Consider the following 22268-nt stretch of genomic DNA (forward strand, 5'->3'; position numbering starts at 1 on the left):
CCGGTCAGCAATAGATCTGGCAGATGACAATTTCTGTGGAGCTGGGGACAACCTGTCCAAACGCACCCTCTGGTGGGGCTATGCCCTAAGTACTCCACTTCCGTCGGGCACCCACTCTTCAGCCAAGCATACACCGGACCCACACCGGCAGAATAGGCTCTGAGGTTGCGTCCACCTCCTTATCTCCGGTGTCCCCTGCTGTTCCGCTCACACACTCTGCCTGATGTGCACACACTGCTGTCCCGGATGCTACTTCTCACAAAGTCCCAAACAAAGCCACAAAGGTGCTGATACGCTTTCTTAGCTGGGGGAAGCCTGTCCTTGCGTCCCCTCCAGTGGGGATGTGCCTGACTACTCCACTTCGTCCGGCTCCCACTTCTGGCTACCCACAGCCCGGACCCACACCGGACTGCTTCACACTATGAGGTTCCGCCTGCTCCTTTTCTCACCGGCTTCCCTGACTTCCAGCTCCCACACTCTGCCCCGGCTCTGCTGCTCCGCTCCTGTCCCCGAGACGACTGCTCCCTTGATCTAATCTTTCCCTCACACCCTTGCTCTCCCCCTCCCCTTGTCTCTGCCGGCTCCTCCTCCCCACTGTGGTGACAGCCGTCCCACCCGGCCACTAGGGGTCCCCTAACACAATGTACATGCACATACAAATAAAACATTTTTATTAATAACATTTCCGGGTTAACTATGCTCCCTTTTGCAGGGGGTCTGCTCACCCACTGCAAGAGCATTGTGGGTAGAGGAGCAGACATCTTGGGAGGAGGAGGTGCAGGGGCTGCAGGAAGAGGAGCAGGTTCGTCACTTTCTCCTATTATCTGTGCAGCCTGTGTGTGGTATAATCTGCAGGTGACACCACAGCTGCCTGTAACATGACCGCTGCTCCCCATCACCTGCAGGGGTCCCCCGATCTCAGCTGTGTGTGTATATATATATATATATACTAGAAGGCGGCTGGATTCTACGCATCGGATATTCTAGAATTTATTGTGTAGTTAATGTATGATTTTTGTTATATATATATATATATATATATATGATGTTGCTGTGTGTAGTTGCCAGTGTTTGTGTAGGGGCTGTACATGTTCTGGGTGTTGTCTGGGTGTGGCGGGGAGAGCTGTTGCGTTGTGTGTGTTGCGTTGTTTGTGGAGCGTTGTGTGTGTTGCGTTGTTTGTGGAGCGCTGTGTGTCTGCAGCATTGTGTGTGTGTGGTGCTGTGTGTGTTGGGCGGTTTGTGTGGGTGTGGGGTGTGTGTGTGTGGTGTGTTTTGGGGGAGGTATGTTTTGTGCAATGTGTGTGTTGTGTGGTATGTGCGTATATTTATGTATGCCGCGGTGTTTGTGTGTTGGGTGTTGTGTGTGTGCAGCATTGTCTGTGTAGGGCGGTGTTTGTGGTTCCCAGTGTGTGTGTGTGGTGTGTTGTGCGGTGCGCGTGTGGCATGGGGGGGTGTTTTGGGGGGAGGTGTGCACCCCCATCGTGCTCCATCCCCCATGCTGCGCCCCCCCCCATCGTGCTCCATCCCCCATGCTGCGCCCCCCCCATCGTGCTCCATCCCCCATGCTGCGCACCCCCATCGTGCTCCATCCCCCATGCTGCGCCCCCCCCATCGTGCTCCATCCCCCATGCTGCGCCCCCCCCATCGTGCTCCATCCCCCATGCTGCGCACCCCCCATCGTGCTCCATCCCCCATGCTGCGCACCCCCCATCGTGCTCCATCCCCCGTGCTGCGCACCCCCATCGTGCTCCATCCCCCATGCTGCGCACCCCCCATCGTGCTCCATCCCCCATGCTGCGCACCCCCCATCGTGCTCCATCCCCCATGCTGCGCACCCCCCATCGTGCTCCATCCCCCATGCTGCGCACCCCCCATCGTGCTCCATCCCCCGTGCTGCGCACCCCCCATCGTCCTCCATCCCCCATGCTGCGCACCCCTCATCATGCTCCATCCCCCATGCTGCGCACCCCTCATCGTGCTCCATCCCCCATGCTGCGCACCCCTCATCGTGCTCCATCCCCCATGCTGCGCACCTCCCATCGTGCTCCATCCCCCATGCTGCGCACCTCCCATCGTGTTCCATCCCCCATGCTGCGCACCTCCCATCGTGTTCCATCCCCCATGCTGCGCACCCCCCATCGTGCTCCTTCCCCCATGCTGCGCACCCCCCATCGTGCTCCTTCCCCCATGCTGCACACCCCCCATCGTGCTCCATCCTCCATGCTGCACACCCCCCATCGTGCTCCATCCTCCATGCTGCGCACCCCCCATCGTGCTCCATCCCCCATGCTGCGAACCCCTCATCGTGGTCCATCCCCCATGCTGCGCACCTCCTATCGTACTCCAACCCCCATGCTGCGCCCACCATTGTGTCATGTGTGGATGACGATGTATCGGGGACAGACCACCATTGTGTCATGTGTGGATGACGATGTATCGGGGACAGACCACCATTGTGTCATGTGTGGATGACGATGTATCGGGGACAGACCACCATTGTGTCATGTGTGGATGACGATGTATCGGGGACAGACCACCATTGTGTCATGTGTGGATGACGATGTATCGGGGACAGACCACCATTGTGTCATGTGTGGATGACGATGTATCGGGGACAGACCACCATTGTGTCATGTGTGGATGACGATGTATCAGTGACAGACCACCCTTGTGTCATGTGTGGATGACGATGTATCAGTGACAGACCACCCTTGTGTCATGTGTGGATGACGATGTATGAGGGACAGACCACCATTGTGTCATGTATGGATTACGATGTATCGGGGACAGACCACCATTGTGTCATGTGTAGATGACGATGTAACGGGGACAGACCACCATTGTGTCATGTGTAGATGACGATGTATCGGGGACAGATCACCATTGTGTCATGTGTAGATGACGATGTATCGGGGACAGATCACCATTGTGTCATGTGTGGATGACGATGTATTGGGGACAGATCACCATTGTGTCATGTGTGGATGACGATGTATTGGGGACAGACCACCATTGTGTCATGTGTGGATGACGATGTATCGGGGACAGACCACCATTGTGTCATGTGTGGATGACGATGTATCGGGGACTGACCACCATTGTGTCATGTGTGGATGACGATGTATCGGGGACAGACCACCATTGTGTCATGTGTGGATGACGATGTATCGGGGATAGACCACCATTGTGTCATGTGTGGATGACGATGTATCGGGGACAGACCACCATTGTGTCATGTGTGGATGACGATGTATCGGGGACAGACCACCATTGTGTCATGTGTGGATGACGATGTATCGGGGACAGATCACCATTGTGTCATGTGTGGATGACGATGTATTGGGGACAGATCACCATTGTGTCATGTGTGGATGACGATGTATCGGGGACAGACCACCATTGTGTCATGTGTGGATGACGATGTATCGGGGACAGACCACCATTGTGTCATGTGTGGATGACGATGTATTGGGGACAGACCACCATTGTGTCATGTGTGGATGACGATGTATCGGGGACAGACCACCATTGTGTCATGTGTGGATGACGATGTATCGGGGACTGACCACCATTGTGTCATGTGTGGATGACGATGTATCGGGGACAGACCACCATTGTGTCATGTGTGGATGACGATGTATCGGGGACAGACCACCATTGTGTCATGTGTGGATGACGATGTATCGGGGACTGACCACCATTGTGTCATGTGTGGATGACGATGTATCGGGAACAGACCACCATTGTGTCATGTGTGGATGACGCTTTATCAGAGCTAACGGTTTAGGTTCATTTCTCCATATTTCTGGCTTTCATGTTTCATAATTCTTTTATAAATGACATTTCACATTCGGGGTCCAGTGTCGCTCCTTGGTCAGATCCTAAAGGGTCCGCCTCTCACTGTCCTCATCTGCCGGACATGACATTTTTCTTCTCTATGAAAAACAAGGACAAAAAAAGAGGATAAAATCCAATCTGTTGTTGAAACAGTCTGTGAGGACAGAAATATCTGTGTATCACGGCTTCATGTCTGTGCAAGCCTGAATCTGGAGGACAGGACACGCTCCTGTGGACGCTGCAGACACTTTTCTCCTTCTCCTCCATTATCTGCCTCTTCTTCAATTTTCCTCCTTTTGTCATCTTCTTCATCATTGGTTTTCTTCTTCATTATCTTTCCTGTTTCTTCCTCTCCATAATTTTTGCTCTCCTCCATCTTCCTCTTCTTAGTTAACTTTCCTTTGTCTTCTTTATCATGATCATTTTTTCCTCTTCTTGGTTTTTTTCTTACTCTTCTTTTTCTTCCTCTTCATCTTTTTTTTTTTTTTTTTTTTTTTTCCTTTTCTTTTTCGTCTTCTACTTTCAAGCCAGAAGAAGAATCAACACCTTTGAAATGTAGAGCTGGAAAAGGAGGTTTGTAATACTATGGATGGCAAGAAGAGCAAACAAATCAATTGTGTAACGAATCACACCGGACATGTCACTGGAAGCGAGGATCACCAAGCTACGACTCACCTACACATCATACGAAGAGAGCAATCACTGGAGAAGAACATCATGGCTGGAAGGATAGAAGGAACAAGGGGACAAGGAGAAGAGTAAGACCAACAACCTGATGGCTTGATCTAATCAAGATAATGGCAGAGTAGACCCTGGTGGACCTAGCTTGGCGGAGAAGACCCTGGTGGACCTATCTTGGCATAATAGAACCTGAAGAACCTTTCTAGGCGGAGAAGACCCTGGGGATCCTATCTAGGCAGAGAAGATCGTAGTGGACCTATCTATTCGGAGAAGACCCTGGTGGACCTATCTAGGCTGCACAAGATCGATCTTCCTACAGAGCGTTGTGCCTCCCCGACACCGGCAGCTCATGTGCCTCCCCGACACCGGCAGCTCATGTGCCTCCCCGACACCGGCAGCTGATGTGCCTCCCCGACACCGGCAGCTGATGTGCCTCCCCGACACCGGCAGCTGATGTGCCTCCCCGACACCGGCAGCTGATGTGCCTCCCCGACACCGGCAGCTGATGTGCCTCCCCGACACCGGCAGCTGATGTGCCTCCCCGACACCGGCAGCTCATGTGCCTTCCCGTCACCAGCATCTCATGTGCCTCCCCGACACCGGCAGCTCATGTGCCTCCCCGTCACTAGCAGCTCAAATGCCTCCCCGTCACTAGCAGCTCAAATGCCTCCCCGACACCGGCAGCTCATGTGCCTCCCCGACACCAGCAAGTCATGTGCCCTGAGACACTAGCAGCTCATGTGGCCCCCAACATCTGCATCTCATGTGCCCCCTGACTCTTCCATTCCAGGCCTAGAAGCCTCGGTGCTATCCTCACAGATCTTGGCGGTCGTACACAATACCAGATGTAGGCCTTTTGATGGGGGGTGTTCTAATTTAGCATCAACTAATTTGAGTGAAACTGAAGATTTAGTTAAACGTTCTCTTACTCACCTTACTGTCATGTTATGGGGGTCTGTGAATCTCAGTCTTGTCAACTTTTGGAAATTGTCCTTGTGTTCAGTGAGATATTGACTGAAATCTTACTTTTGCCAGAGGGTGTACTCATTAATGCTGAACACTGTATAAGTATTGCATATTTTCTGCATGAAGGTAAACATATGTTGATGAGCTTGTCCCACCTGTCTTCTGTCCCCACAGGTTTTGCCCCGTGGAGCACTGTGGGATCATGGCTGACTACACCATACGGGTGTACAAGAATCGGGACTACAATGCCGTCCGCATGCTGTTTGCTGAAGGCATGGTGGAGCACATCCCGGCCACCTGTGCCTACTTGTTGAAGCTTCCCCGGGCCCAGTTTGTGCTTTTCATATCCTTCATCACACTACTCTTAATCTCCAGGTCCTATCTACTCTCTCTAGTAAGCCTGGCCATTGTGTTCACTGCAGGACGACGCTTACTGACCTCCGAGTACCACCAGTATGTGGACAAGTGTCAGAGAGAAGACTTGCTCGACATTGAGGAGTCCTACATGGCAAGTAACAACTCTTGTTTCTGGGTGGTGGAGTCTGACGGCAGAGTCATAGGCATGGTGGGCGTCCTGTCGGCCCCCCGCTCTAGTGAAGTCATGGTGTTGAGGCGGCTGTCAGTGGCTAAGGACAAAAGACATCTGGGAATCGCCAGCGCTCTGTGCCAGAAGGTCATGGATTTCGCTCGACAACGTGGCTACAAAGTGTTGACTCTGGAGACGTCCATGATACAAGTCGCTGCTCATAAATTATATGAAAAATTAGGTTTTGAAAAAACGGATGTGAAGATCGTTCCATCACTGATTGGAAGATTTGCCAATTTCTCTATCCTGACCTATGAATATAGGATTAAACACTAGTGGGATAGACACACCTCGTGAACCGGACACTGGACCGATACAAGCCACTAATACCAATGCCAAGTACAGAAAATCTGACAATATGGTGGCATGTGCGGTTCATCTGGACCTGTGCGGATTTGTCTATCATGTTGTTGCATTACGATGCTCTAAAGGGAACTTTTTGGAAAATCTCAGACACGTCCTCATATAGTACATGAGGTCCCCGTGGTCACATCACAGCCTGGGGTGGTCTAGACTTCTGATTTATTTTTCACAGAAATAAGTTAATAAAAATCTCTTAACTTTATCCTGTGTGGTGAGCGGAGCCTGAAATGGCTAATGTTGGTGACACGTGGTGACGTCAGGGTCATATTAATACCAATGAGGATGGAGGTAGAACAAGACCATGACGGTGCAATCATGACCAGAAATGCACAAATCATGTGAAACGAGTGTGATGACGCAGTAGCAGCTTATACTCTCTGGTATGAGCTTGATAATGGCTTCTAGACAGCTGCCCGTCCTTTGACCATGGTGGGCAGCGCTTTATACTGTTGGTTTTATCTTCACAATTTATGCCATGAATTAAAGGGGTTTTCTTAAGACATTAAGTTCGGAGCAGGAGTAACTTTCTGATCGCTGAGGTCCGACTGCTGGAACCTACAGAGATCCCAAGGATGGAGCAACACTGGCTTTTTCCAGAAGCCGTATAGATTGAGCGCTGTTCTCAGGATCGCTGGAGGTCCCTCCAATACGGAATAACTCTCTGAGTTCTGCTTTTAATGTTTGTAAGAACATTTCTGTGATATACACAGAGACCACAGATCCAACCAACATCCATGATCGCTGGCTCCTCCACGACTGACCCCTGAAAGCAGAGTGTCAACCGGATACACAGTCGGGGGCCCCATTTCTGGTGGACCTCCGTAAGTTGCATATTTGTAAGAGAAGTCCAATGTTTATCTGGGGGTCATCAGGTTCTGATGGAGAAGAAAGAGATCCCCCAATGTCTTCACCCAGATTTCCTTTCTTAAGTGTACTGAGCACTTACATGTAAGTGCTCTGTACACATGTAGGCTTAGTTTGGCATGTATCCTCTATGGGCAGCTGGTGCCATACAGACTGGAGGGAGACCCTCTGTCCCCTCATCAAGTCCCCTTTGTCCCCTCCAGCCACCCACCAGATTCCTCTGTCCTCTCCAGACTCCTCTGCCCCACACAGATTCCTCTGACCTTTCCAGACTCCTCTGTCCTCCTCCTCCAGACTCCTCTGACCCCTCTAGGCTGCTATGTCCTCCCAGATTACTCTGACCTTCCAGACTCCTCTGTCCCCATTACTCTGACAACTCCATACTTCTGTCCCCCTTCAGGCCTCTCTGTCCCTCTCCTCTTTCCTCTCCCTACTTCTCTGTTCCCCCAGATTACTCTGAACTCACCATACTCCTCTCTCCTCCTTCAGACCTTTCTGTCCTCTCCAGACTCCTGTGTGTCCTTAGAAAACTCTGACCTCTCTACACCGCTATGTCCCTTCCAGACTCCTTTTTCCCTCCGGGTCTCTCTGTCCCCTCCAGGCTGCACTTTCCCTCGAGACCTCTGTATCCTCCTCCAGACCTCTGTATCCTCCTCCAGACCTCTGTATCCTCCTCCAGACCTCTGTATCCTCCTCCAGACCTCTGTATCCTCCTCCAGACCTCTGTATCCTCCTCCAGACCTCTGTATCCTCCTCCAGACCTCTCTGTCCTCCTGGAGACTACTCTGTCCCCCCAGATTACCTTGAACTCTCCATACTCCACTTGACTGATTGTGACCTCTTTGTCCTCTCCAGAACTCTCCGTCCCCTAGATTACTTTGATTTTTCCATACTCCTCTATCCTCATCCAGACTCTTCTGTCCTTCTCCCAACCTCTCTGTCCTTCTCCAGACTCCTCTGTCCTCTTCCACACCTCTCTATTCTCTTCCAGGCCTCTCTGTCCTCACCCCTTAGATTACGCTGACCTTTTGACCTTTTCAAACTCTTCAGTCCCTCTAGATTACTGTGACCTCTGTAGACTCCTCAGACCTCCTCTAGGCCTCTCTGTTCCTTCCATACTCGTCTGTCCTCCACCAGGCCTCTCTGTCCTTTTCCAAATCTCTCTGTCCACCGTTAGATTCCTCTGTCCTTCTCCTGGCCGTTCAAAACTCCTCTGTCCTACTCCGGCCTATCTATCCTCTTCCAGGCCTCTGTCCTCATCATACTCCTCTGTCCTCCTCCAGACCTCTGTGTCCTCCTTTAGACTCCTATATCCTCGTCCAGACCTCTCTGTCCCTTCCATACTCCTCTGTCCTCCTCCAGGCCTCTCTGTCCTCCTCCAGGCCTCTCTGTCCTCCTCCAGGCCTCTCTGTCCTCCTCCAGGCCTCTCTGTCCTCCTCCAGGCCTCTCTGTCCTCCTCCAAGCCTCTCTGTCCTCCTCCAAGCCTCTCTGTCCTCCTCCAAGCCTCTCTGTCCTCCTCCAAGCCTCTCTGTCCCTTCCATACACCTCTGTTCTCCTGGCCTCTCTATCCTCCTCTAGACCTCTCTGTCCTCCTCCAGGCCTCCCTGTCCTCGCCATATTCTTCTGCCCTCCTCCAGGCCTCTTTGTCCTCGCCATATTCTTCTGCCCTCCTCCAGGCCTCTTTGTCCTTTTCACACTCCTCTGTACTCCTCCATGCTTCTCTGTATTCCTCCATGCTTCTCTGTATTCCTCCATGCTTCTCTGTATTCCTCCATGCTTCTCTGTCCTCCTCTAGGGCTCTCTGTCCTCCTCTAGGCCTCTCTGTCCTCCTCTAGGCCTCTCTGTCCTCCTCTAGGCCTCTCTGTCCTCCTCTAGTCCTCTCTGTCCTCCTCTAGGCCTCTCTGCCTCTTCCATACTCCTCTTTCCCTCCAGGTTCCTCACTCATCACTGTGCATGAAGAAGCTCATAACTGGTTTACAACAGCTATTACAGCTTTGATATTCTCCAGGTTGTTGGCTCGACATTTATGTATAAGGGGTTAATACAGGAGGTACAAAAATTGTCTTGGCTTCCAGAGGTTCAAACTGTGAAAGAGTTACTGAAGGTGGGAAGAATCCGCCTCCGCCATCACCATATGAGGCCTTTTACCCTGTCACATCCGTAGATGGCTTTGTTCCATATTTTCAGCAGTGGAGGAGGAGTCTGCAGGTTCTGAAGGTCACTGTGATAAGGAAGACATGTGACTCTTCAGTGTCTGTGGAACGAGTCGGGAGAAGACGGTCACCTCCACCGTCCACAGGTGGGTCTGATCTTCCCCTAACCCACAGGACTCTGCCCCCTCCAATCTGCCGATCATGACCCCTGCCATCGGCCATCCTCTTCTGCTGCAGTTACTTATGTTTGAGGACGGAGCAGGGTGACAACTGGGTACGGTCATAAGATCCTCTCTGTGAGGTTGTCACCCAGGGGGCCAAGAAGATTGACTTTTCAGACTTCTTAGAAAGTGGAACCAATAACGAGCAAATCGAATCTGAACAAGTCAAGTTTAAAATTTCCCAAAATCAAATCTGAACATTTTGAGGATTCCATTTTCCTGGATTCATATGGACGGGAAAAGGGTTAATAATATAATATTATCCTTGCCTGACCCCAGAGCGGTCCCTCCCGCCCTCACCCCATAAGGCATCCGCTCCAGTTATCGCTCTACACCTCTGTGTTGATTCCCACACCACAGAATGAGCCTTAATACACAGGACAGCGCGGCATGTGGGGCGACGTATGATGTGATATCATCATGTAACCATGCGCCGGGGCCTAGTCAGTGGCACCAAAAATACCTGCGAAGAGAAGACTGGAGCAGGAGCCATAGGAGCGAACTGAGGGGCAAACTGAGGGGGAGCCATGGGAGTGAACTGATTGGAGAGCTGAGGGGGAGGAAAGGGAGCGAGCTGAGGGGTGAGCTTAGGGGTGAGCTGAGGGGGAGCCAAGGGAGCAAGCTGAGGGGTAAACTGAGGGGAAGCCATGGGAGCAAACCTATTGGAGATCTGAGAGGTGAGCTGAGGGGGAGGCAAGGGAGCGAGCTGAGCGGGAGCCAAGGGAGCGAGCTGAGGGGGAGGCAAGGGAGCGAGCTGAGTGGGAGCCAAGGGAGCGAGCTGAGCGGGAGCCAAGGGAGCGAGCTGAGGGGTGAGCTGAGGGGGAGCCAAGGGAGCAAGCTGAGGGGTAAACTATGGGAGCAAACCTATTGGAGATCTGAGGGGGAGCCATGGGAGTGAACTGATTGGAGAGCTGAGGGGTCAGCTGAGGGGGAGGCACGGGAGCGAGCTGAGCTGCAGCCAAGGGAGCGCGCTGAGGGGTGAGCTGAGGGGGAGCCAAGGGAGCAAGCTGAGGGGCAAACTGAGGGGGAGCCATGGGAGTGAACTGATTGGAGAGCTGAGGGGTGAGCTGAGGGGGAGGCAAGGGAGCGAGCTGAGTGGCTGCCAAGGGAGCGAGCTGAGGGGGAGCCAAGGGAGCAAGCTGAGGGGTAAACTGAGGGGTAAACTGAGGGGGAGCCATGGGAGTGAACTGATTGGAGATCTGAGAGGTGAGCTGAGGGGGAGGCAAGGGAGCGAGCTGAGGGGTGAGCTAAGGGGTGAGCTGAGGGGTGAGCTGAGGGGTAGCCAAGGGAGCAAGCTGAGGGGTAAACTGAGGGGAAGCCATGGGAGCAAACTTATTGGAGATCTGAGAGGTGAGATGAGGGGGAGGCAAGGGAGCGAGCTGAGCAGGAGCCAAGGGAGAGAGCTGAGGGGTGAGCTGAGGGGGAGCAAGCTGAGGGGTAAACTGAGGGGAAGCCATGGGAGCAAACTGATTGGAGAGCTAAGGGGTGAGCTGAGGAGCGAGCTGAGCGGGAGCCAAGGGGGCAAGCTGAGGGGGAGCCATGGGAGCGAACTGATTGGAGAGCTGAGGGGTGAGCTTAGCGGTGAGCTGAGGTGGAGGCAAGGGAGCGAGCTGAGCGGGAGCCAAGGGAGCGAGCTGAGGGGTGAGCTGAGGGGGAGCCAAGGGAGCAAACTGATTGGAGAGCTGAGGGGTGAGCTTTGGGTTGAGCTGAGGGGGAGCCAAGGGAGCGAGCTGAGGGGGGAGCAATGGGAGCAAACTGATTGGAGAGCTGAGGTGGAGCCAAGGGAGCAAGCTGAGGGGTAAACTGAGGGGAAGCCATGGGAGCAAACTGATTGGAGAGCTGAGGGGTGAGCTTAGGGTTGAGCTGAGGGGGAGCCAAGGGAGCGAGCTGAGGGGGGAGCAATGGGAGCAAACTGATTGGAGAGCTGAGGGGTGAGCTAAGGAGCGAGCTGAGCGGGAGTCAAGGGAGCAAGCTGAGGGGGAGCCATGGGAGCAAACTGATTAGAGAGCTGAGGGGGAGCCAAGGGAGCGAGCTGAGGAGCAAGCTGAGGGGGAGCCAAGGGAGCAAGCTGAGGGGTGAGCTGACGAGCAATCTGAGGGGTGAGCTGACGAGCAATCTGAGGGGCGAGCTGACGAGCAATCTGAGGGGTGAGCTGAGGAGCTAGTCGAGGGGAAGTCATGGGAGCGTGCTGAGGAGCGATCTGAGGGTGAGCTGAGGGGCCAGCTAAGGAGTGAAGCTGAAGAGCGATCTGAGGGGCTAGCCGATGGGGAGTCATGGGAGCATGCTGAGGTGTGATCTGAAGAGCGATCTGAGGGTTAGCTGAGGGGTGAGATAAAGAGCGATCTGAGGAGCTAGCCGAGGGGAGGTCATGGGAGCGTGCTGAGGTGTGATCTGATGAGCGATCTGAGGGTGAGCTGAGGAGCTAGCTGAGGGGTGAGATGAAGAGCGATCTGAGGGGCTAGCTGAGGGGGAGTCATGGGAGCGTGCTGAGGGGCGAGATGAAGAGCGATCTGAGGAGCTAGCTGAGGGGGAGTCATGGGAGCGTGCTGAGGAGCGAGCTGAATGGCGAGTGAGGATGATAGTTGATTGTTTCTTATCCTCTTCCCAGCCCATATCCTTTTATTGTACATTTGGGTCTGGAGGCCACAGCAACCGCAGCTCAGGCAAATACAATTTCCTGGCTGAATTTAAAGGGAAAGTGTCGTCAAAAAGAAAAATAAAAAAATTTCAATAACTGAAAAAATGTAAAGTATTAATGTGTTAATGTGTTATTTAAATATTATTAATATTATTATTTTTTTAATTGCGCAAAATATAAAAAAAAATTAAAACGATTGATATTTTCCACTGTTAAACACTAGGGGGAGCAGCTGCTGAAATCCTACAGAAATCCCACTGTAGAAATAGCCTGGATTACAGCTGCAGTAAAGTGGGCGGAGTCTGCTCTCCTGTGTGTGATGTCACAGCTCCCCCTCCCAATCTGGGTGTTTCCAACAGATAAGAGAGAATGAAGTGTAAGGACACAGTGCGGAGCCATGTTACTGGTGACCAGAAACGTCTAAAGTGTCACCAAGGACAGCAGGAGTATCACACAATATAGGATTAGATACACAGCTCTGCAGACAGTATCACACAGGATAGGATTAGATACACAGCCCTGCAGACAGTATCACACAGGATAGGATTAGATACACAGCTCTGCAGACAGTATCACACAGGATAGGATTAGATACACAGCCCTGCAGACAGTATCATACAGGATAGGATTAGATACACAGCCCTGCAGACAGTATCACACAGGATAGGATTAGATACACAGCTCAGAAGACAGTATCACACAGGATAGGATTAGATACACAGCTCTGCAGACAGTATCACACAGGAGAGGATTAGATACACTGCTCAGCAGACAGTATCAGACAGGATAGGATTAGATACACAGCTCAGCAGACAGTATCACACAGGAGAGGATTAGATACACGGCTCAGCAGACAGTATCACACAGGAGAGGATTAGATACACGGCTCAGTAGATAGTATCACACAGGAGAGGATTAGATACACGGCTCAGTAGATAGTATCACACAGGAGAGGATTAGATACACTGCTCAGCGGACAGTATCACACAGGATAGGATTAGATACACAGCTCAGCAGACAGTATCACACAGGAGAGGAATAGATACACAGCTCAGCAGACAGTATCACACAGGATAGGATTAGATACACGGCTCAGCAGACAGTATCACACAGGAGAGGATTAGATACACGGCTCAGTAGATAGTATCACACAGGAGAGGATTAGATACACGGCTCAGCGGACAGTATCACACAGGATAGGATTAGATACACAGCTCAGCAGACAGTATCACACAGGAGAGGAATAGATACACGGCTCAGCAGACAGTACCACACAGGATAGAATTAGATACACGGCTCAGCAGACAGTATCACACAGGAGAGAACTAGATACACAGCTCAGCAGACAGTATCACACAGGATAGGATTAGATACACAGCTTAGCAGACAGTATCACACAGGAGAGGATTAGATACACAGCCCTGCAGACAGTATCACACAGGAGAGGATTAGATACACAGCCCTGCAGACAGGATCACACAGGATAGGATTAGATACACAGCCCTGCATACAGTATCAACGGTTCACGTACAGGCCGACAGGTGGCAGGAGGAAGGGGGGGTTGAGCGGGGGGTGTTTTTGGAGACGGTAGCAGCGGCGGCGGGGGTCAGAGCGGCGGCTGGGTAGAGCGGAGGGAGGGAGTGTCATTGGAGACTGTAACGGCGGGGGGAGGGGCAGCGGCGGCAGCTGCAATAGTGAGGGTTGGGTAGAGCGGATGAAGGGGGTATCATTGGAGACGGTAATGGCGGGGGGAGGGGAGGCGGCCCGTGCTCACACATCCCGGTGGTTGACAGGGGTATAGTGGAGCAAACAGCATACGCTGTGAGCTCCACAATGATGGTGCCGATCTCCTCCCTCTGCTGTGATCTGGACAGCCCAGGGGCCGCGTCCAGGTCACAGCAGACGCCTCCTCTAATGTCACTAAATGGGGTCGGAATCCGACCACTGTTCTCGCTGCACAGGGGCTGCCATAAGGGAGTGAGTAACTGTCGTTACACACAGCAAATCCAGCATGGCCGCCTCCAGTGCCTCCAGTAACATTAGAATTAAATAAAAACTAAGCAGTGATTTTAATTTTGTATTTAAAATACTTGATTTCATAATCACTATTTTTAATACAAAAATAAAAAACCGCGACACATTCCCTGTAAGCAAATCTGAATTTAAAATCCTGTATATTTGCTCCTTCATAGTCTTGAGAGAACAGTAATGGCCCTGAGTTACTGTCAGGTGTCCCTTTTACTCTTATTTAGGCTACTTCCTCTAATTTCTCCCCTCCTTTTGTTTTGGTTCCTCATCTCGTTTTATCTCCTCCTTTTATTTTAGCTGCTGGTGTCGGGGGACACATGAGCTGCTGGTGTCGGGGGGCACATGAGCTGCTGGTGTCGGGGGCACATGAGCTGCTGGTGTCGGGGGCACATGAGCTGCTGGTGTCGGGGGCACATGAGCTGCTGGTGTCGGGGGCACATGAGCTGCTGGTGTCGGGGGCACATGAGCTGCTGGTGTTGGGGGCCACATGACCTGCCGGTGTCGGGGGCACATGAGCTGCTGGTGTCGGGGGGCACATGAGCTGCTGGTGTCGGGGGGCACATGAGCTGTTGGTGTTGGGGGGCACATGAGTTGTTGGTGTCGGGGGGGCACATGAGCTGCTGGTGTTGGGAGCACATGAGCTGCTGGTGTCGGGGGCACATGAGCTGCTGGTGTCGGGGGCACATGAGCTGCTGGTGTCGGGGGCACATGAGCTGCTGGTGTCGGGGGCACATGAGCTGCTGGTGTTGGGGGCCACATGACCTGCCGGTGTCGGGGGCACATCAGCTGCTGGTGTCGGGGGGCACATGAGCTGCTGGTGTCGGGGGGCACATGAACTGCTGGTGTCGGGGGGCACATGAGCTGCTGGTGTCAGGGGCACATGAGCTTCCGGTGTCGGGAACACATGACCTGCTGTTATCGGGGGCACATGACCTGCCGGTGTCGGCACATGAGCTGCCGGTGTCGGGAACACATGATCTGCTGGTGTCAGGAGGCACATGAGCTGCTGGTGTCGCGGGGCACATGAGCTGCCGGTGTCGGGAACACATGATCTGCTGTTATCGGGGGCACATGACCTGCCGGTGTCGGGAACACATGATCTGCTGGTGTCAGGAGGCACATGAGCTGCTGGTGTCGCGGGGCATATGAGCTGCCGGTGTCGGGAACACATGACCTGCTGTTATCGGGGGCACATGAGCTGCCGGTGTCGGGAACACATGATCTGCTGGTGTCAGGAGGCACATGAGCTGCTGGTGTCGCGGGGCACATGAGCTGCCGGTGTCGGGACACATGACCTGCTGTTATCGGGGGCACATGACCTGCCGGTGTCGGCACATGAGCTGCCGGTGTCGGGAACACATGATCTGCTGGTGTCAGGAGGCACATGAGCTGCTGGTGTCGCGGGGCACATGAGCTGCTGGTGTCGGGGGCACATGAGCTGCTGGTGTCGCGGGGCACATGAGCTGCCGGTGTCTGGGGGCACATGAGCTGCCGGTGTCGGGAACACATGATCTGCTGGTGTCAGGAGGCACATGAGCTGCTGGTGTCGCGGGGCACATGAGCTGCCGGTGTCTGGGGGCACATGAGCTGCTGGTGTCGGGGGCATATGAGCTGCTGGTGTCGGGGGGCACATGAGCTGCCGGTGTCTGGGGGCACATGAGCTGCTGTTATCGGGGGCACATGACCTGCCGGTGTCGGCACATGAGCTGCCGGTGTCGGGAACACATGATCTGCTGGTGTCAGGGGGCACATGAGCTGCTGGTGTCGGGGGGCACATGAGCTGCCGGTGTCTGGGGGCACATGAGCTGCTGGTGTCGGGGACACATGAGCTGCTGGTGTCGGGGGGCACATGAGCTGCTGGTGTCGGGGGCACATGAGCTGCTGGTGTCGGGGGGCACATGAGCTGCTGGTGTCGGGGGGCACATGAGCTGCTGGGGGATTTCAACTATCCAGACATTCAGTGGGACATAGAATCTTCTGGTTCTGCTAAAAGCTGTAAGTTCGTATCTACCATTCAAGACAATTACCTCTCTCAGATGGTAGATGAACCGACCAGGGGAGATAATTTGCTAGATCTGGTCCTGTCAAATAGACCGGATACAATTTCAGATCTACAGGTCCGGGAGCACTTGGACACCAGCGATCATAATATGGGAAGCTTCAACATAATATTCAATAGAACATTTCAAAGGGGGAATGCTAAAACCTGGAATTTTAGGAAAGCTGATTTCAACAAATTAAGGGAAGAGCTTAAATGTGTAGATTGGGACAAAGTCATGGTAACTGGGGATACTGAACATAAATGGGTTAAGTTTAAGGATATACTACTAGAGTCCTGTAAAAAACGTATACCCTCTGGTAATAAAATGTCCAGGAATAAAAAGAAACCACTATGGATAAATAAGACTGTACAAAGTATAATAAAACAAAAACAAAGGGCATTTAAAATCTTAAAGGCTGAGAATACAGAAATAGCATTGCAGGAGTATAAAGATATCAATAGGAAATGTAAAAAAGAAATCAAACAAGCAAAATTAGCTACTGAAACAAAAATCGCCAATGACATTAAAATAAATCCCAAAATCTTTTATAAATACATTAATGCCAAAAGGAAAACAAAGGATAGTATTGGCCCCTTAAAATATAATAACAAGTTAGTTATAGAGGACAAACAAAAGACTGAGATATTAAATAGGCATTTCTCATCTGTATACCAAGGAACTGACTGTACCAGGGATCATTCAACAAGTGAAAAATCAAAGTCCACCACCCGATATAATTAATTTAACACAAGATGAAGTACGCGTACGTCTGAGTAAATTAAACATTGACAAATCCCCAGGGCCAGATGGCATTCATCCACGAATATTGAGGGAATTGAGCTCCGTAATCGACAGACCGCTGTATCTCATCTTTTTAGACTCACTTGTAACAGGGTTGGTGCCTCAGGATTGGAGGATTGCTGATGTGGTACCGATATTTAAGAAAGGTAAGAGGGTAGATCCAGGCAACTACCGTCCAGTAAGCCTGACATCAGTAGTATGCAAAGTTTTTGAGGGCATTTTAAGGGATGACATGCAAAAATATATTGCAGAAAATAATATAATAACTGACAGACAGCATGGATTCATGAAAGATAAGTCGTGTCTAACCAACCTGTTGGGGTTCTATGAGGGGGTAAGTTCAAACCTGGATATTGGTAATGCAGCTGATGGGATTTATCTGGACTTTGCAAAGGCATTTGATACTGTACCACATAATAGCCTTATACTAAAGCTCCAGAAGCAAGGACTAGGGGACACAATATGCAACTGGGTAAGGAATTGGCTAAAAGATAGGAAACAAAGAGTAGTCATAAAGGGTACATTCTCTAAATGGGCTATAGTCAGCAGTGGGGTGCCGCAGGGGTCTGTACTGGGAGCAGTGGGGGGCCGCAGGGATCTGTGCTAGGAGCAGTGGGGTGTGCAGGGATCTGTACTGGGAGCAGTGGGGGCCGCAGGGATCTGTGCTTGGACCGATTCTTTTTACTCTCTTTATTAATGAACTTGTGGATGGGATTGATAGTACAGTGTCAGTCTTTGCCGATGACACCAAACTATGTAGGATATTAAAAACTGACCTGGATAGTACAATATTACAAAAAGATCTGGATAAAATGTCAGAATGGGCAGATACTTGGCAAATGAGATTTAATGTTGATAAATGTAAAGTAATGCACCTAGGACGGAGTAATCCTATAGCTGCGTATACATTAAATGGAAGTAAACTCGGGACTACAGAACAGGAGAAGGACTTGGGTATTCTCATTACAAATAAGCTGAGCAGCAGCATCAATGTCAAGCAGCAGCTGCTAAAGCAAACAAGCTTCTAGGGTGTATAAAAAGAGAGATTAGATCCCGTGATCCCAACGTATTGTTACCCCTCTATAAATCACTTGTAAGGCCACATCTGGAATATGGGATTCAGTTTTGGGCTCCACATTTTAAAAAGGACATTCAGAAGTTAGAGTCAGTTCAAAGGCGGGCAACTAGACTATTACAAGGAATGGAGGCCGCCCGTATGATGAGGAATGGAGGCCTCCCATATGATGAGGAATGGAGGCCGCCCGTATGATGAGTAATGGAGGCTGCCCGTATGATGACAGGTTGAAAAAGTTAGATATGTTTAGCTTAGAAAAAAGACGTCTCAGAGGAGATCTCATTTATATGTATAAATACATGTGTGGTCAATATAAAGGACTGGCACATGACTTATTTCTTCCAAAGACAGTACTAAGGACCAGGGGGCACTCACTGCGAGTGGAAGAAAAGCGATTCCGACAGCTAAATAAGGAAAGGGTTCTTTACAGTTAGAGCGGTCAGACTGTGGAATGCTCTACCACAAGAGGTTGTAATGGCAGATACTATAACAGCTTTTATAAAAGGGCTGGATGATTTCCTCAGTACACAAAACATTGTTGGTTATAAATGACTTAGTGACTAAATGTAGAACTGGTGGAGGAAGGTTGAACTAGATGGACCTAGGTCTTTTTTCAACCTAAGTAACTATGTAACTATGTAACTATGTAACTATGTATCGGGGGGCACATGAGCTGCTGGTGTCGGGGGGCACATGAGCTGCTGGTGTCGGGGGCACATGAGCTGCTGGTGTCGGGGGCACATGAGCTGCTGGTGTCGGGGGGGCATATGAGCTGCTGGTGTCGGGGGGCACATGAGCTGCTGGTGTCGGGGGCACATGAGCTGCTGGTGTCGGGGGCACATGAGCTGCTGGTGTTGGGGGCCACATGACCTGCCGGTGTCGGGGGCACATGAGCTGCTGGTGTCGGGGGGTACATGAGCTGCTGGTGTCGGGGGCACATGAGCTGCTGGTGTCGGGGGCACATGAGCTGCTGGTGTCGGGGGCACATGAGCTGCTGGTGTTGGGGGCCACATGACCTGCCGGTGTCGGGGGGCACATGAGCTGCTGGTGTCGGGGGCACATGAGCTGCCGGTGTCGGGAACACATGATCTGCTGGTGTCAGGGGGCACATGATCTGCTGGTGTCGGGGGGCACATGAACTGCTGGTGTCGGGGGGCACATGACCTGCTGGTGTCAGGGACACATGAGCTTCCGATCTCGGGAACACATGACCTGCAGGTATCGGGGGCACATGACCTGCTGATGTCGGGGGCACATGACCTGCGGGTGTCAGGGGGCACATGACCTGCGGGTGTCAAGGGGCACATGACCTGCTGGTGTCGGGGGCACATTACCTGCTGATGTCGGGGGCACATGACCTGCTGGTGTCGGGGGGCACATGAGCTGCGGGTGTCAGGGAGCACATGACCTGCTGGTGTCGGGGGGGGGCACATGAGCTTCTGGTGTTGGGGGCACATGACCTGCTGGTGTCGGGGAGCACTTGAGCTGCTGGTGTTGGGGGCACATGAGCTGCCAGTGTCAGGGGCACATGACCTTCTGGTATCAGGGGCACATGAGCTGCCGGTGTCAGGGGGGACATGACCTTTGGGTGTCGAGGGGCACATGACCTGCTGATATCGGGGTAACATGAGCTGCTGGTGTTGGGAACACATGATCTGCTCGTGTTGGGGCACATGAGCTGCTGGTATTAGGTAGCACATGACCTGCGGGTGTTGAGGGGCACATGAGATGCTGGTGTTGAGGGGCACATGACCTGCGGGTGTCAGGGGGCACATGAGCTGCTGGTGTTAGGTGGCACATGACTTGCGGGTGTTGAGGGGCACATGAGTTGCTGGTGTTAGGTGGCACATGACCTGCGGGTGTCAGGGGGCACATGAGCTGCTGGTGTTAGGTGGCACATGACTTGCGGGTGTTGAGGGGCACATGAGCTGCTGGTATTAGGTAGCACATGACCTGCGGGTGTTGAGGGGCACATGAGATGCTGGTGTTGAGGGGCACATGACCTGCGGGTGTCAGGGGGCACATGAGCTGCTGGTGTTAGGTGGCACATGACTTGCGGGTGTTGAGGGGCACATGAGCTGCGGGTGTTGGGGGCCACATGAGCTGCTAGTGTCTCAGGGCACATGACATGCTGGTGTCGGGGGGGCACATGAGCTGCTGGTGTCGGGGGCACATGAGCTGCTGGTGTCGGGGGCACATGAGCTGCTGGTGTTAGGTAGCACATGACCTGCGGGTGTTGAGGGGCACATGAGCTGCTGGTGTTGAGGGACACATGACAGTGATTCAGGTGCTGAATGTCTCCGGATTTGACAATTGAGCCCCTGTGGGGAGATTTGAGGAGACAAGTTGTGACCACTCTCCATCCAGCATCCAGGCACTAGAAGAGCTCGTCTGGAGATAGTACATAGTGTCACTGTCACTGTCCTTTCCAGGCTTGGAAGCCTCGGTGCTTTCCTCACACATCTTGGCGGTCCCAGATGTAGGCTTTTTGATGTGGGGTGTACTAATTTAGCATCTACTAATTTGAGTAAAACTGAAAATTTAGTTAAACGTTCTCTTACTCACCTTACTGTCATGTTATTGGGGTCTGTGAATCTCAGTCTTGTCAACTTTTGGAAATTGTCCTTGTGTTCAGTGAGATATTGACTGAAATCTTACTTTTGCCAGAGGGTGTACTCATTAATGCTGAACACTGTATAAGTATTGCATATTTTCTGCATGAAGGTAAACATATGTTGATGAGCTTGTCCCACCTGTCTTCTGTCCTCACAGGTTCTTCCCAGTGGAGCACTGTGGGACCATGGCTGACTACACCATACGGGTGTACAAGAATCGGGACTACAATGCCGTCCGTATGCTGTTTGCTGAAGGCATGGTGGAACACATCCCGGCCACCTGTGGCTACTTGTTGAAGCTTCCCCGGGCCCAGTTTGTGCTTTTCATAGCCTTCATGACGCTGCTTCTAATCTCCAGGTCCTATCTACTCTCTCTAGTAAGCCTGGCCATTGTGTTGATTGCAGGACGGCGCTTCCTGACCTCCGAGTACCACCAGTTTGTGGACAAGTGTCAGAGAGAAGACTTGCTCGACATTGAGGAGTCCTACATGGCAAGTAACAACTCTTGTTTCTGGGTGGTGGAGTCTGACGGCAGAGTCATAGGCATGGTGGGCGTCCAGTCGGCCCCCCGCTCTAGTGAAGTCATGGTGTTGAGGCGGTTGTCAGTGGCTAAAGACAAAAGACATCTGGGAATCGCCAGCGCTCTGTGCCAGAAGGTCATGGATTTCGCTCGACAACGTGGCTACAAAGTGTTGACTCTGGAGACGTCCATGGTACAAGTCGCTGCTCATAAATTATATGAAAAATTGGGTTTTGAAAAATCGGATGTGAAGATCGTTCCATCACTGATTGGAAGATTTGCCAATTTCTCTATCCTGACCTATGAATATATAATTAAACACTAGTGGGATAGACACGCCTCGCGCACCGGACACTGGACCGATACAAGCCACTAATACCAATGCCAAGTACAGAAAATCTGACAATATGGCGGCTGGCGCGGTTCATCTGGACCTGTGCGGATTTGTCTGTCATGTTGTTGCATTTTGATGCTCTTAAGGAAACTTTTTGAAAAATCTCAGACACCTCCTCATATAGTACATGAGGTCCCCGTGGTCACATCACAGCCTTCTGATTAATAAAAACTTCAATTATTAATATGCTGTGTAGAGAACGGAGTCTGAAATGGGTTCTGGTGGTGACACGTGGTGATGTCAGGGTCATATTAATACCAATGCTATGAGCATGGATGCAGAACAGGACCATGATGGTGCAATCATGGCCACAAATCCACATATCATAGGAAACGAGTAATAGTAATATGTTACATTCTCTGGTATGAGCTCGATGATGGCTTCCAGACAGCTGCTTGTCCTTTGCCCATGGTGGGCAGCTCTTCATACACTATACACCAGAGGTCTCGAACACACGGCCCGTGGGCCACATGCGTCCCCTCAG

At 51.9% G+C, this 22268-nt stretch overlaps 1 protein-coding gene across 1 annotated transcript; it reads left to right on the forward strand.

The window, feature by feature from the left end:
• The first annotated feature begins 698 nt into the window (after positions 1–698).
• Positions 699–21962, forward strand: LOC142303888 (putative N-acetyltransferase camello). Its single transcript, XM_075345734.1, has 3 exons — positions 699–802; positions 5659–6008; positions 21039–21962. The coding sequence occupies exons 2-3, from the start codon at positions 5687–5689 to the stop codon at positions 21713–21715; spliced, it is 999 nt and encodes a 332-aa protein (XP_075201849.1). The 5' UTR covers positions 699–802; positions 5659–5686; the 3' UTR covers positions 21716–21962.
• The last annotated feature ends 306 nt before the right edge of the window (positions 21963–22268 follow it).

The sequence above is a fragment of the Anomaloglossus baeobatrachus genome, chromosome 1 (assembly GCF_048569485.1).
Source record: "Anomaloglossus baeobatrachus isolate aAnoBae1 chromosome 1, aAnoBae1.hap1, whole genome shotgun sequence".
Taxonomy (NCBI): Eukaryota; Metazoa; Chordata; class Amphibia; order Anura; family Aromobatidae; genus Anomaloglossus; species Anomaloglossus baeobatrachus.